Genomic DNA, 13,980 nt, shown 5'->3' with positions numbered 1-13,980 from the left:
CCCACCTTGGTCCCCTCATAACCCTCTTCATGCAGGATCCACCAGGCTCAATGACACCCCAGTTTGAGGCAAAGCACCTTCTTGACGTGTGAGTGCAGCGGCTTCTTTACTTTTTCCCAAGAGCCTGCAACAGAAGCTCCCACAGTCAGAATAAGAATCCCTCCAACAAGGGCGTAAGAGACTCTAACGATAAACAGAAACCCCTCCCAAAGATGCCACCAATTTAGCAAACCAGGAATCATTTCTCTTACTGAACTAAAAGTAACCAGCACCACCACCACCAGAGGGCACCAAGTGCAAGTTTGTATCAGAAGCAGATCCAAGTAGAAACTTAGAAATTCTCTGAAACCATCAACCTGTCCCATCCACTCTCAATATTCTCCCCTCCACTTGAGAGAGTATTTCTGGGCTGCTTGTCTCGCCCTACCCTCCAAGGTGCCACATCTAGTGCATGAGAGTTTTTGCAGCCAACTCTCCATTTCTCAAGACCCCTGGTCCACTCCAGGTGGGATTCCCAGAGGGAGGCTGTGTAGGTGTCCACGAACAATAAATTAACACGACAGCCTGCCAGGCTCCCTTTGGGCACCCACCTGGCCTTGTGAGGAGAGCACGGTGAAGACACACATGTGGCCTCACTTGGTCCCTGTCCCCGTTTCCCCAGGCAGATCTCAGCAAGTGCAGATGGGTTTCTGGGCTCCATGTCTTACAGAGCAAGAGCAGCATGAGGCCTCAGTAGATGTGGCTTGCCACGTGGCCTCTACCAGCTTGTCTGATGTAGGTACCTCCTGGAACCTGCTCACTAAGGTTCATTTACCCTCTTCCTCCTGGCTCCCATAGCTCTGGGCCATCTGACCACCAAAAGCTGGAGGAATGTTCCAGAACACACAAATCAAACTCAGATTGGCCAGAGTGAAAATTAACTATGAATGTTTCTACTCAAAATCCCTCAAAGCATCTATCCACTGACTTCATTTTAGGGACAAATAAATCTAACTCCCAGGCTGAGGCTCAGGCATGAGAGGGGGGTCTAGGGTGGGCAAGAGGAGGGTCTATGTACCTTCCCTAACCACTCCCCTAAACTCAGCCAGATTTTGTTTGATTTTTGGGGTTTTTTGGGTGTCTGATCAAAAGCCCATCCTCTCTCTGATTTGGTGGACTAAGAACTTCTGTGCCCAAAGTCTAGGCAAATGTGGTGGAGGTTTCCGACCTCATGAACCTAGCTTCGGCAGGATCCCAAAGTGGGAGAGACTTCCCCCAAAACAACGGGAACAGAACAGAAGTCATTTTCCTGTTTGCTCCTCTCCTCTGAGCTAACAGCCCCCAGGCCAGATGCACAGAAGGTAAACAAAAACTACAGTCACGAAATCATTTGTAATTGCGAAAAGAAGAGAGGATAAGAAATGACAGCTTCCAGGGGAGGAATCCCAAGACGGTGTCCGGGGTGGGAGTGAAGCTGATGCCTGTGACCTGGACATTGGCATGGGGTTCCTCCTTCTCCTCCAGGCAGGCTCAGATTGCCAGCCAGTGTTGCAACTGCAGAGAAAGACGGCGAGGACTTGATGACATGGTGGGGACCGACAGGAGCAAGGGCCAGCTGGCGGGGGCAGCAGGAAGCAGAAAGGAGGCAGAAAAATACCCACTTCCTTCACGGACCTCAGGGAACATGTAGGTCGATTCCCTAATTGTCACAGAGGCCCAGAAAGGGCAGCAGAACCTCCCCAAAGTCACATGGCAAGCCTGAGGCCATGGGCTCGCAGGGAGCCTCCCTGTCCCCCATCCCGATGTTTCTAAGGGGAAAAGGCAGCTCACACTGGGTTTCTGGGTTTTCTGGCTGTGAGGTCCAGCCTTGGGCAGTGCACAGCAGGGAACAGTCAGGGCCCGCCTTTGTGATCTCCACCCCAGAGGTTTAGGCTGCACCCACCTGGAACTGTCTGACATCCCTCTGAGCCACCAGGTGGTGCTCGTTCTCCGGCGTGATGCCATAGGCCAGTCTCTGAAAGGAAGAGAAGGGGAGGAGGCCTCAGCTTGGCCCAGGGACACCCTTCTGGCAGCTTGATTGCACCCCTAGATGAGGGTCACCTGCTATTTGACCCTGCAGCCCCACGTGGATAGCATTCGGGGTCTGTACAAGACACCTCCAGCCTTATTTGTGGAGCTGGTCCATTGAGTCATTCATTCAGCCACTGTTTCTTGAGCTGCCTACTGTGGTCAGACATGGGGCTAGGCCCTGTGGATCCAGACTTGAAGGAGACCCATGCAGTCTCTACTTTGGGGGAGCTTACAGCCCATGTAAGGGACTGGCAATGAACAAATACACACATCGTCTTAGACCCAGAATGGAGAAAGTGCGGCAGGGAGAGTGTGGAAGGAAGCCTCTGGCCCTGCAGGAATCAGGGAAGCCCTCCTGCAGTGGAGGCACGTGTGGGGTCTCAAGCCGTGTGTTCTGAACCAACAATTGATCACTGATAGCGGGAAGCCTCTCCACTCCCAAAGTGTGGAGAATAGAAGGCTCAGGTCCCAGTTCCCATGTCTAGAATGAGGTCACTGAACACCGATCCTCCCAATGACCAGGAACAGAGGTCCCCAGACTTAGGGATTTCACAGACAGGAAACATATCACAAAGAATGGGGGTGGGGACTCTCTGTCTGGTACTCCCTTCCTTGAGTTTCTGCACAGCTCCCAAGGATGCCTTCCATCCTCATTTTATTTACCTGCCCTTCGTTAGAATGTGAACTCCATAAGGTCAGGAATTTTTGTCTAGCACCTCGTGTACTGCCCAGCATATATCTGCGTCCCAATAAGTACCTTCCAAGTGAGTGGATAAAGGAATGAAGGAATGAAATCTTTGTTTTGTAAAGTAAGGATATGAGGAAAAGACTACCACTATTAGTTTACGAAAGAAAGGGTATTTTAATCAAACAAGAATGACATAATTTCAGAATAAAGGGCACTGTTTCCTAAATATTTATATAAATATGTGTGTGTATATATGTATATATTATGTATATATACACACATGTACATATATATACACATGTATAAATATTGACATATATGCCAAATGCATAGAAAGAAAATATAGTTCAGAAATCTCTGGTTTAGGCTGATCAGATTATTAGGTTCCAGAAAGAGGCAGGGGAAAACCAGAAGGAGCAGATCACAGTGTGCTTGGATGGGGAGAGCTGGGACATCTAGGGAAATGACAAAGCTTAGACGGCGACACGAGAGTGAGCTGGGTCCAGGCAGTCTGTCTAATCAATCCTTAGTGAACTCCAGGGCTGATCTCACCCCCAAGTAACATGTACTGAACACCTCCTGCGTGCCAGACACTGTGCTAAGTACTTCCTTTTTTCCGGGGTAGGTAATACTATCCTCAAGATACAGATGTGGAAACTGAGGCTCATGGGGGAAAATAACCTGGGCAATGAGGTGGGTCCATCTGACCCTAGTGTCTGTGTCCTTCTGTCTCCCTGCCCCCACCCCAACAGGAATGAGAGTCCTCCCGTCGTCCCCCTCAGCCACCTCCCGCCCTATTCCCCTGGGGAGGCCCAGAGCTCACCTCCCAAAGAGAGCCCTGCGTGCTGAGGAACTTGTAGATGACGTAGATGGGCACCAGGACCATGGAGGACAGGGCAATGCCCCACCCCACCCAGTTGGCCCAGGGCGGGAAGATGTAGTCGTCGTAGGTGAGTGGCTTGAAGTTAATGATGCTGACCACAACCACGAACTAGAGATGGGCAGGGAAGGGAGAGAAAGGAAGACAGGGCAGGAGAGAGACAAGAAAGGAAAGAAAGAAGGAAGTGGAAGAAAGGTGGGAGAGAAATGAAGAGCAGTGAGCATCACAGCAAAGGGAGGAAATAAGGAAGGAGAGAAAGAGAGAAAGATATGGAGAAATGAGAAAGAATCAAGAAGCAAGTGAGAATCAAAAGGAGGCAGATATGACAGGGAGCAAGAAAAGAGGAAGAACAGAAGGTGACTTTGGAGGAGGCATAACAGCCCCCAGGAACCTGGCCCCAGCTCAAGAACCCCCGAGTAAGGTGGATGTCTGCCACATTATCCACAGGGCCGAGCAGCCCAAGTGACCCTTCTGAATGACCAGGGCTTCTGGATCCCAGAGCCTCCTCCCCTAAGAAGCAAATATCCCCACCCAGCTCCATCCTGGACACAGCCCCCTCCCCACACACAGGGCTTCCCTGCAGACACTACACACCAGGAGGAAGGCAGGACTGACGAACTTCCAGCATAGCCTCCAGTATAGACCCGGCCTGAACCCCATCATCTGCTGGATGTCGTTGCTGAACCTGTCCACTCCTGTGCACACACAGAGAAGGGCTGTTACTACGGCCCCCGCGACAGCCAGGGCCAGGTCCTCCCGTGAGGTTCTGGCCCGAGCTGGAGAACAGGGCAGTGAGGCGAGATGCTGACATGCAGAACTCGGGAGACTTGAGGATAGGGACTTTGTAATGCAGAACAAGGGAGAGGACAAACTCTAGGACAGTATCCCCTTTCATGTGCCACCCCAATTAACCTGTCAGAGGGAAACCTGGGCTCAAAGAGGTGAGGGGATTTGCCCCAAGTTCCAGAGCTAGTTGGCCTGACTCCAAAGCCCAGCTCTTTCCTCTTGCTCTGAAAATAACAACAACAACTATGCATACAGCACATTCCCTGACTTAAATCTGATAGGAGAGCCCAGACTCTTCTATTGAATCTCTTTCTGAGCGGCAGCAGAGTGAGAACTAACATGTTGGTGTGACGCTTGTGGGGAAAAACAAACAATGAACACATTTAAGGGCTTGTAAAATATTCTCTCGGTTCATTCCAGAATAAGTTTGCCAGAAAAAACACAGGATACCCAGTTAAGTTTGAGTTTCACATAAATAATGAAAAAAAAAATAGTATAAGTATGTCTGATGCAATATTTGGGCTATACTTATACTAAATAATTGTTATTTATCTGAAATTCAAGTTTAAGTAGGCAACCTGTGTTGTGTTTGCTAAATCTGGCAACCCCCGGTAGAATGAATTCTATGACTCAGGGGTCAGCATTTTCCTAAGCGTTCCTCTTTCAGGAGCTGATGCTGGATACCTCAGGGGCCTTTGCAGCCTCCTGTTAAAAGCAGGTTCATCCAAAGGTGAGCCAAGGATTGAGATTTGTTCCCAAAAACTGACTTGCTGGACTCTGGAATTTTCGGTGGCTGCTCTGGAAATGGAAGGCCTCGCTGCACCTCCAGGTTAAAGGATTCTAGGAGGACTGGGAGCTGAGGCTTTTCCACACACTCACATACCATAAAACCAGGAAACTCCGATGGCTTCCATGAGGACAGCAAAAAGGATGGAGGTGCCCGCAGCAAAGGTGTCCAGGAGTGTCAGCACATAAATTCCACCCTGGCACAGGAAGAGAAGAAGCCAAGAGGCCCTCTTTGGTCAAACGTGGGAACTGATTGTTGTGTCCGTCAACTCTTACCTGCCCCCTGTCCCACTTGCTCGGAACCCTATTTGAGAACACAGGGCATAGGGTTGTGGTGCTGTTGTATTGACATCACAGTCACCTCAGTTTCAGCCAGTAAAGAGTTAGATGAGTTCCAAAGGGACTTTTGCTGCCCCTCAAGTCAATAAGCAATTAACAGAGCTGCATGGAATCCTCAACATCAGAGATGGAAGAAGACAACTGGGCCTAACCCTAGTGGGTCAGGCCGCTGAATTGAGGATGCTGGATCCCGCATTGTTCTCCCTGAGCTCAGCCCCAGTTCCAAGGCTAGAAATGCTTGACTTTATTGAAATGCAGCCTCAGAGACCCCCAGGTGACCAGAGACCAGCCCTTACTCACCTTGGTTATGCAGAACAGGGCAAGAAGGAAGGTGCCGAAGGTGACGCCAAATGTGAAGAGTTTCCGGTGTCGCTTCAGGACCTGGAAGTCGTCTGCCAGGCCCGTGATGATAGCCTCCATGCCTCCCATCTGGAGGGAACCAGGCGGGGTGGGGTGCGGGAATGAGGGTCTCTCTGGACCTCAGTCTCAGGCCCCAGGGTTCCTAGCGCCTCCTGCAGCCCAGGACTCACGCAGGCTGCCTTGCCTCTCTTGAGAAATCAGCACGTCCTGCCTTCTTCCCCATCCTCTTGTCCCATTTCTGTCCTGTTCTGAGGTAAACTCAGAACTCAGAAACTATGCGGGAGAGGGTAAGGGTTAAGTTAACTCCTGTCTCCCCTTCTCAACAGCTACCTGTCTCCTGCCTACTCAGCCGGAGTGGGTACAGATAAGCTGATAGTAGAGTGAAAGCAGTAAAACACCAAAACCTGTGTCACACATTTACATGTCAATAAGGGTCTCTGGAAACAACTCCTGCAGAAGAGCTTCTAGTGATGGGAACTTCAGGCAGCAGTTTTTGATACGGATTTTTGGCTGCCTTTCTAATGATCAAGCAAAGTGGTCACTTCAAACTCCAGACTCTTAGAGTCTGAAAGGGTCTCATATCCCACTGCTATGGGCAGATTGCTTCCTTATAAGGACACTGTGAGGGTAGACAAGAAGCACGCAAGCTACCACTTTCCTCTCCTCTCCCCTCCTCTTGGCAGACACTGTTAATCAAAATCAGTATTCTTCATTATAAGCCCAGAAGCAGCCTCAAAATCCTTCTCAACACCCTGCTCCTGGCAGATCTGATGATTGAAAGCAAAAGGCAGTGGAGGGAAACCCAAGTGCCAGCTCTTCCATAAGATTTTTTGCAAACTTCCAGGCATGATGTACTAAGTAAGGGTAGACATATCTGAATGTCAGCACAACAGCACCACAACCCTATGCCTTGTGTTCTCAAATAGGGTTCCAAACAAGTGGGACGGGGGCAGCTAAGCATAAGGCTGACTTGTCTGAAGTCTCTTCTTACTTGGATTTCCAAGATGTCAAAGGGATTCCTATGGCTCTTGGCTTTGGCCTAAGTCTTATCTTTTTGAGTGAGGACTCACTTTTTTTTTTTTTTTTTTTTTTGTCTGCATTTAAATAGGGCCTTCTGGAAACAACTATTAACCTGGTGTTTGAATAGTGGGAACTTCAGGCCCAGCACTGTGTGTTGGGGAAGGGAGTCAGGACCAGTGGGATGGGGGACAGGTATCCTAAGCAGGGTCACTCACTGAGCTGTCAAGGCCTAGCGCCAGGAGCATGATGAAAAACACGACAGCCCAGAATGTAGATCCAGACAGGGTAGAAATGGCCTCTGGATACAGGATGAACACTAGGCCAGCTCCTGTAAGAAACATCAAGGACCTCATCAATGGCTGAAACCATTGGTCTGAGCTGCACATAGTAGGGGAGCATCTGCGGGCCCAATTGTTCAGTCATGTGTGGGTGGACAGAACACAGGTCTAGAGATAACAGATGAAGTCAGAATGAACTTACAGCTCACCTGTGCATCGGAGAGGTTGACCCCCAACAGCCAGGCTGGAGAGCAGTTCCCTGCCTGGACAGCTACAGGCTACATGCTGCAAACCCCACCTCCTATATTCTACAAGGGGTCTACTCTTACTCACAAAAGCTTGGGGTCCTCAGAGACCCCAATTCAATTGCTCACTAGCTGGGTGATGCCAGACAACGTATTTAGCTTGAGTCTCAGTCTTCCCATTTATAAAGTGAGTCTATTGACACTTGCCTGGCAGCCTTGTGAGAACTAAGTGGAGGTATTTCAAGTGCTTAGCCCAGGGCTGGTACAGAGAGGACATTCCAAAATCTGTTCCTTCCACCTTGACTCGCAGGGTGCATGGGGCTTGGGACTGCTTGGAATTCCCACTAATAACCTCAGGGGAAAGTCAGTCACATTGGTGGTTTGGACACCTCCATGGACAGCCTAGCGGTCCTACAGCCATGTAAGAGCCATGCAGCCAAGAATAAGGTGGGCTTCTCAGCTCCCTCCTCAGTGGGCTGGGGCCCAGGAGGGCTGCCCACCCACCTTCTGTGGCCACATCCTCAATGTTGACCTTGTGTTCATGGGCCATGTAACCAAGGATGGAGAAGATGGCGAACCCAGAGACGAAGCTGGTGATGCAGTTGATGCTGCTGGTCAGCAGGGCATCCCTGGGGGAAGAAGCACAGTGAGGTCAAGTCCCTTGACACCCTCAACCCTATGCATTGACTGCTGGGCTGGCTATAGAACCTGCAGCCTGGCCCCAGCATCAAAGGCCATCCCTCCTTCAGCAGCTCCTGCTGCCACATGGATCCAGGGCCCCACCATCACTGGTGCAGGAAGTAGGCTAACTGCTTATGGATAGAACAGCCTGATACCAGAGTCTACCGGCAAACTCCTGCCAGGGAATTGAGTCACCGGTCTCCTTCAACAAACATTCCATGGTTGCTCCCCAGTGCCTCCAACTCCTCATCCTGTCATTCAAGAGCTTTGCGAAGAAGACCCAACCTTCCTTATACATTTATCTTCCAAGACTCCCAAGTTGAACTCTGAACAAACCATAAACTGGTCCATAAACAAACCACTTCCTTGCATTTGCCTGTGTTGTCCCCCTTCTCCCCCAGTGCCTGCTGTCCACTCCACATCTGCCTAGCACAATCCTAACTATCCTCCAAGGCTCATCTCAAATTCACCTCCATGCACTGGTTTTCTTCTGTCAGGGGGCTGATCACCCCATTTCCTTACCTCCCTATAGCCTGTCCCGCTGGTATGAATTCATCAGACTCTGTCATGTACCAAAGACACTGTGATTCTGCCTTAAGCCTTGGATAGAGTGTAATGGAAGTGGACCCAAATTTGTGCCTGTGCCTGAAGTCCCCACAGCACTGGGCCAGCAGGAGGTAGCACTGAATGCTTCCTGAACTGAGCTAGATCATGGCCTTCTGAGTCTCAGTCTCCTATGGAGTCTCACCTCTGACCCAGCCAGGCCCTCAGCAGCTGGGATATTCCACCACTGCCTGCCTGGGCATCTGATGGACAGAATCCATACTGAAATCTTCACAGTTCTGCTCTGTCACAACTACCCATCTCCCGGTGCTGGTAACCTCAACTTTTCCCATTCCACACCCCACATTTGTTTAAGAGGCATCCTGAAATGAAATGTGGTCATCAGAACCCTTAGAGGACATGTTGCAGTTTATAGAATGCCCAGGATGGTTCACAAGAAGAAAATTTGGCTTGCGCAGGGAGAGTTGGCTTCCAGACCAGAGCCCTCTCTGCCATCCCCACAAAAGTCAATCCCCAGGATTTAGAGCTCTCGGAATTCTGAGAAGAATCTTACCTGTAACAGTTGTTGTCAAATTTGTTGTAACTGGCAAATGCAATCAACACTCCAAATCCAGCCCCCAAGGAAAAAAATATTTGAGTTGCGGCATCAATCCATACCTGAAACCAGCAGACAAAAGCCATCAGCCTCTGCTTCCGACACCACTGGAACACCTCACTGCTCTGGAAGGGCTGAGAAACCCTGGGGATGCTCTGAGACCAGAAGAAACATGGTCTGAACCAGAGATGGGCAGCCCTGGCAACTCCCTTCCCTGCATCCTGTACAAAACAACTGCAGAGAGAGGCTGGGCCTCTCTAGCATCTCCCAGCCTTGGGTAGTCATGAGTGAGCTCACCCTGTAGGAACTCATTCACTCCATTTCATGCCCTGATTTTCAAAGAAAGTTAACAAAATGAAAAGTTCTAGGCTAGAGTGTGAATGGGGCAAGAACACAGGGTTATGGCCATCTTAGGAGTTACGGAGATGGCATTTTCAGAAAGTGAGGGCCATTCCTAGTAGGCTTCTACAAGCCATAGACAATGGTGACTCCTTGGGGACCAATGGGGCTTACTTATTCCATCCGTTGGGTGATAAAAGCACATGGCCGGAGGCCTGAAGATCTGAATTCCTTTCTAACTTCTCTGCCTCATGTTCTAGCCCTAGTCAAGTTCATTTCTCTCTGTGTGTTTCTTCATCTGTATAATGGGGATAATTATACTTCACCCGCTCAGACTAAGAGCTGAAATTCAGATTTTTTTTTTTTTTTTTTTTTAAGCCAGGGTCTCACTCTGTCACCCAGACTGGAGTGCAGTGGCGTAATCTTGGCTCACTGCAACCTCTGCCCCCTGGGTTCAAGCATCCTGAGTAGCTGGGATTTCAAGTGCATGCCACCATGCCCTGCTAATTTTTGTATTTTTAGTACAGACAGGGTTTCCCCATGTTGGCCAGGCTGGTCTTGAACTCCTGACCTCAAGTGATCCACCCGTTTCAGCCTCCCAAAGTGCTGGGATTACAGGCGTGAGCCACCACACCCAGCCTTGCAATTCAGATTTAAGAGATGACTGTCATGCTCCCACTGGTATTAGTCCAGGCTTCCCCAGCTGTGCAAACAGAGGGCAGCATGATCTGATGGGAGAAGACAGATCTGCTCCTTGATACTGCACTGAGGGCTTAGCTTCTACACATCTGAAAGGCTTAGCATAAACAGTCACAGAACACATAGAAGTCTGACTTATTTTTCAATTTACAAGGCTGATTCGTGTCTTATGCTCTGTTATCTTTCTGGCAGCTACTACGAAAATAGGTTTTCTCTTGGTTACTAGTCTATAACATTGCAGTATGTTGGAGCATTACAACTATGGAGATGCATATTGGGATGCATCCCTCTTCATCCTGTGCTGCTTAGGCCTGCCAGGATTATTATGGGTTCAAATAAAGAAGCCCGGAGAATTGTAAGATAGCATGTTGAGGTGTTCTCACTGAGGGGCCCTGCAAGAGGAGGCTGGAAGTAATCTCAGCAGTTATCTTAAGATGCTCAAGGTACTGAGTACCTCTAGTATCTCTATGATAGTCTCTGCTCCCACCCTCCCTGCTCTGCACTGGACTCCACTACCAAATTCACCCACTTTCACCATAATTTGGGCCTCTGGACAGGGGCAGTGGTTGGATGAGGGTGTTGGGGAAGAGAATTGGCAGGGCCTCCCTGGTGGCTAAGACTATCCTTGTGCTGACATCACAGGATGGTGGCAAAGACCAGGTTTGGGGATCTGAGAGTAGCAAGAGGGCAGGGGGTGACTGGGGTTGGCTAGGGAGCTGTGGGCACAAGACAGGAGCAAGGTCCCAGGACATCATGTCCTCTTCACAGGGAATTTCTCTCCTCAAAAAGAGTAGTCTGTGAAGACCACCAGATGGAACCGCAGAAACTCAGGCCTCCAGAGAGAGATGGGTGGGCTTATGGAGACTATCAGGTGCAAATCCACATTGATCAGATGGGGAAGCTGCAGCTCAGACAGGGAAGGATCCTGTCCAAGGCTACACTGCTCATTTGTGGCAGAGCTGGGACCAGATTTTCCATCATCACCTGCTCCTGAAAACCCTCCCACAAGCCTGGCCCAAGGCTTGGTGGTCACTGAGCACTGACCGTGGCCTCTTTCAAGCGGTAGAAGTCGATGTGCAGGTAGGCATTGATGCCGTTGGAGGCGCCGGGCAGCGTGACGCCGTGAACCAGGAGCACGAACAGCACGAAGTAAGGCAGCGTGGCTGTGATCCACACCACCTGGGCAATGGATAAGTTCAGGTGAGAGCCTTGCTCTGGCCCCAATCCCGTGGTGGGCTGGCGGGGCACAGAGTCCTTTCCCAGTCATGCTCTTTCCCACCTTCCTTTACCCAAGGCACACGCTACAAGTTCCAGTTCTAGGAAAGGCCCTGAAGCAGAATCCAGGGCTAGACCAGTAAACGGACACAGGTCACACCCTAGAGCATCTCAGAACCCAGGGTGAGAGTCAGCTGCACTGGGGATAGTACTATGATGTAAGCCAAGGGCACAGCAGGGCAAAGACTAGGTCCTCATAGCACAGGATGCCTCCTCATCCACAAAGCCACCTCTCCTGACTCCTTCAAGGAAAGACTCTTGACTCCATAAAATGAACAGCTTTCCCATAGATAGAGCTCTCTAAAGGAAAAGAGCCTAGAGAGGTGGTGAGGTACCTGTCATTGAAGTTGTCCAAGTGTTGCTATGAATACAGCCATTGGCAAAGGATTGTCTAGATCAAGGTGCAGTTCATGGACCAGGCAGAACTAAGTACACCCACCTTTGTGCTATCCCCGTTCCCCATCAGTCCTGTGTCCATCACACCATTGCTACTGGTTGCTGCATGCACCTATCTGACTGGCAGGATATTTAGAAATCTCAGTCTCTCTCTCTCTCTCTTTCTTTCTTTCTCTCTCTCTCTCCCCACTCTCTTTTTCTCTCTCTCCATCCTCCCTCTCTCTCTTCTTGCCCTCCCCTCCCTCATCTCCCTCTCCTCCACTCTCTCCCTTTTGTTTACATCTTCCTCTTTTTCTTTACCCCCCTTCAAGCATATTTTCTTTCTTAAGCACATTGCCCAGGAAGGGATGTGGCTGGACAGAAAGCAGAACCTCTGACCATTCTTCATCTTAGTGGGAACAGATGTGGGACACAGACAATGTATCTTGTTCAGGAACACACAAAGGAAGAGATTATTCCAGACTAAAAAGAAACACCCCATCCCCTTGTCCAGGTTGGAGGAACAGAAAAGAAAGGTAGAGGCAGGGATGGGGGTGTTATGTGGGTTTCCTTGCTGTTCCTTCTCAACCTCGGCTACACATTCAAATACCCTGGGGGAAGTTATAGGTAAAAATGTTAAAGCTCAGATCCCATTCTTGGAGTTTCTGATTTAGTTGGTCTAGCGTGGACCTGAAATGAGTATTTTTTTAAAGCTCCCCAGATGATAAAATTGTGCAGCCAAGGTGAAAAATCACCACTAGGCAGAGACAGCCATGGGTAGCCTTGCAGAAAGAAGGCTGTGCCCAAGTTAAAACTCAGGTTAAGGTCAAGGTAGTCAGACTCAAGGAAGACTCAGCTGAAACATGAGAAGACTTATAACTTAAATGCCAGATGGTTCCACCCCCGCAAAGCCCTGAAACTACGTAGCCCCAAGAATCTTCACGCATCCCTAAGGAGAAAGTGGAAACCTTGAAACATGAAAGTTCTTTGCCAGGATAAAAAGATATGGGCTCTAGGCCGGGCGTGGTGGCTCACGCCTGTAATCCCAGCACTTTGGGAGGCCGAGGTGGGCGGATCACAAGGTCAGGAGATCGAGACCATGGTGAAACCCCGTCTCTACTAAAAATAGAAAAAATTAGCCGGGCGCAGGGGCGGGCGCCTGTAGTCCCAGCTACTCGGGAGGCTGAGGCAGGAGAATGGCGTGAACCCGGGAGGCGGAGCTTGCAGTGAGCCAAGATTGCGCCACTGCACTCCAGCCTGGGCGACAGAGCGAGACTCCGTCTCAAAAAAAAAAAAAAAAAAAAAAAGATATGGGCTCTAAACAAAAATGGAGACATAGAAAATAAAGTCATATGTTTTTCATACTTATGTTTAAGGATGGGGATTTATCCTCTTCTTTTACTTGTCTTTCCCACTAGATCATGAGCCCCTTAGAAGTAAAATCCTATATTTTTCAAACTTGAATCCCCAGAACCTGACACATGTGAGTCCTAATAAATGTTTATTATATGAATGTTTGGACTAGGCAGCGGTGCAGATGAATGATTGGATTGTTATGTAAATGGATGGATGAGTGGATGGTTGGATTATGATTGGGTAGCTGGTTAAAAGAATGGATAAGGTGATTAGGTGGGTGGAGGGTTGAGTAGATGGATGGATGGATGGATAACTGGATGGATAGATGGATGAGTGGGTGAGTGATAAATCAGAAAGTTAGTGGATGACTAAGTCAAAGAATAAATGCATGAACAAGTGAATGAATGAGTAACTGAGTCAGCATTGGAGTGAGTAAATGCATAGTGGTAGTCACATCTTCTGGGCTCAGAAGGAATCAGGAAAGCCTCCTCTGTTTCATGTTATCCACTTGTTTCTCCATCACTCCCTTGTTCTAAGAAGGTCTTTGTGGAAATGATATTTCCACTTGTTTTCTTTCAGGGAGGCAAGAACAGGAAGGCCAAATTGCATAACAAATAAGGAGGGAAACATGCCCTGGAAAGTGAAGCTGTTGCATCTGGGTGACC

At 49.3% G+C, this 13,980-nt stretch overlaps 1 protein-coding gene across 6 annotated transcripts in view; it reads right to left on the bottom strand.

The window, feature by feature from the left end:
* Window positions 1-1,354: 1,354 nt before the first annotated feature.
* The window catches only part of SLC6A2 (solute carrier family 6 member 2), a 46,854-nt gene continuing 34,228 nt past the window's right edge, over window positions 1,355-13,980 (bottom strand). For 3 of the 6 annotated variants that reach the window (XM_077983326.1, XM_077983327.1, XM_077983328.1), the window contains exons 6-15: window positions 11,354-11,488; window positions 9,230-9,333; window positions 7,936-8,060; window positions 7,124-7,236; window positions 5,829-5,957; window positions 5,287-5,386; window positions 4,212-4,312; window positions 3,561-3,728; window positions 1,922-1,993; window positions 1,355-1,533 (exon numbers count right to left, since the gene is read on the bottom strand). In XM_077983326.1, the coding sequence (XP_077839452.1) occupies window positions 1,510-1,533; window positions 1,922-1,993; window positions 3,561-3,728; window positions 4,212-4,312; window positions 5,287-5,386; window positions 5,829-5,957; window positions 7,124-7,236; window positions 7,936-8,060; window positions 9,230-9,333; window positions 11,354-11,488 (1,071 nt within the window). In that variant the 3' untranslated portion in view covers window positions 1,355-1,509. 6 annotated transcript variants of the gene reach the window in all.

This window comes from Macaca mulatta, chromosome 20 (assembly GCF_049350105.2).
Source record: "Macaca mulatta isolate MMU2019108-1 chromosome 20, T2T-MMU8v2.0, whole genome shotgun sequence".
Lineage (NCBI taxonomy): Eukaryota > Metazoa > Chordata > Mammalia > Primates > Cercopithecidae > Macaca > Macaca mulatta.
This window is presented reverse-complemented; position numbering and strand designations above follow the sequence as displayed.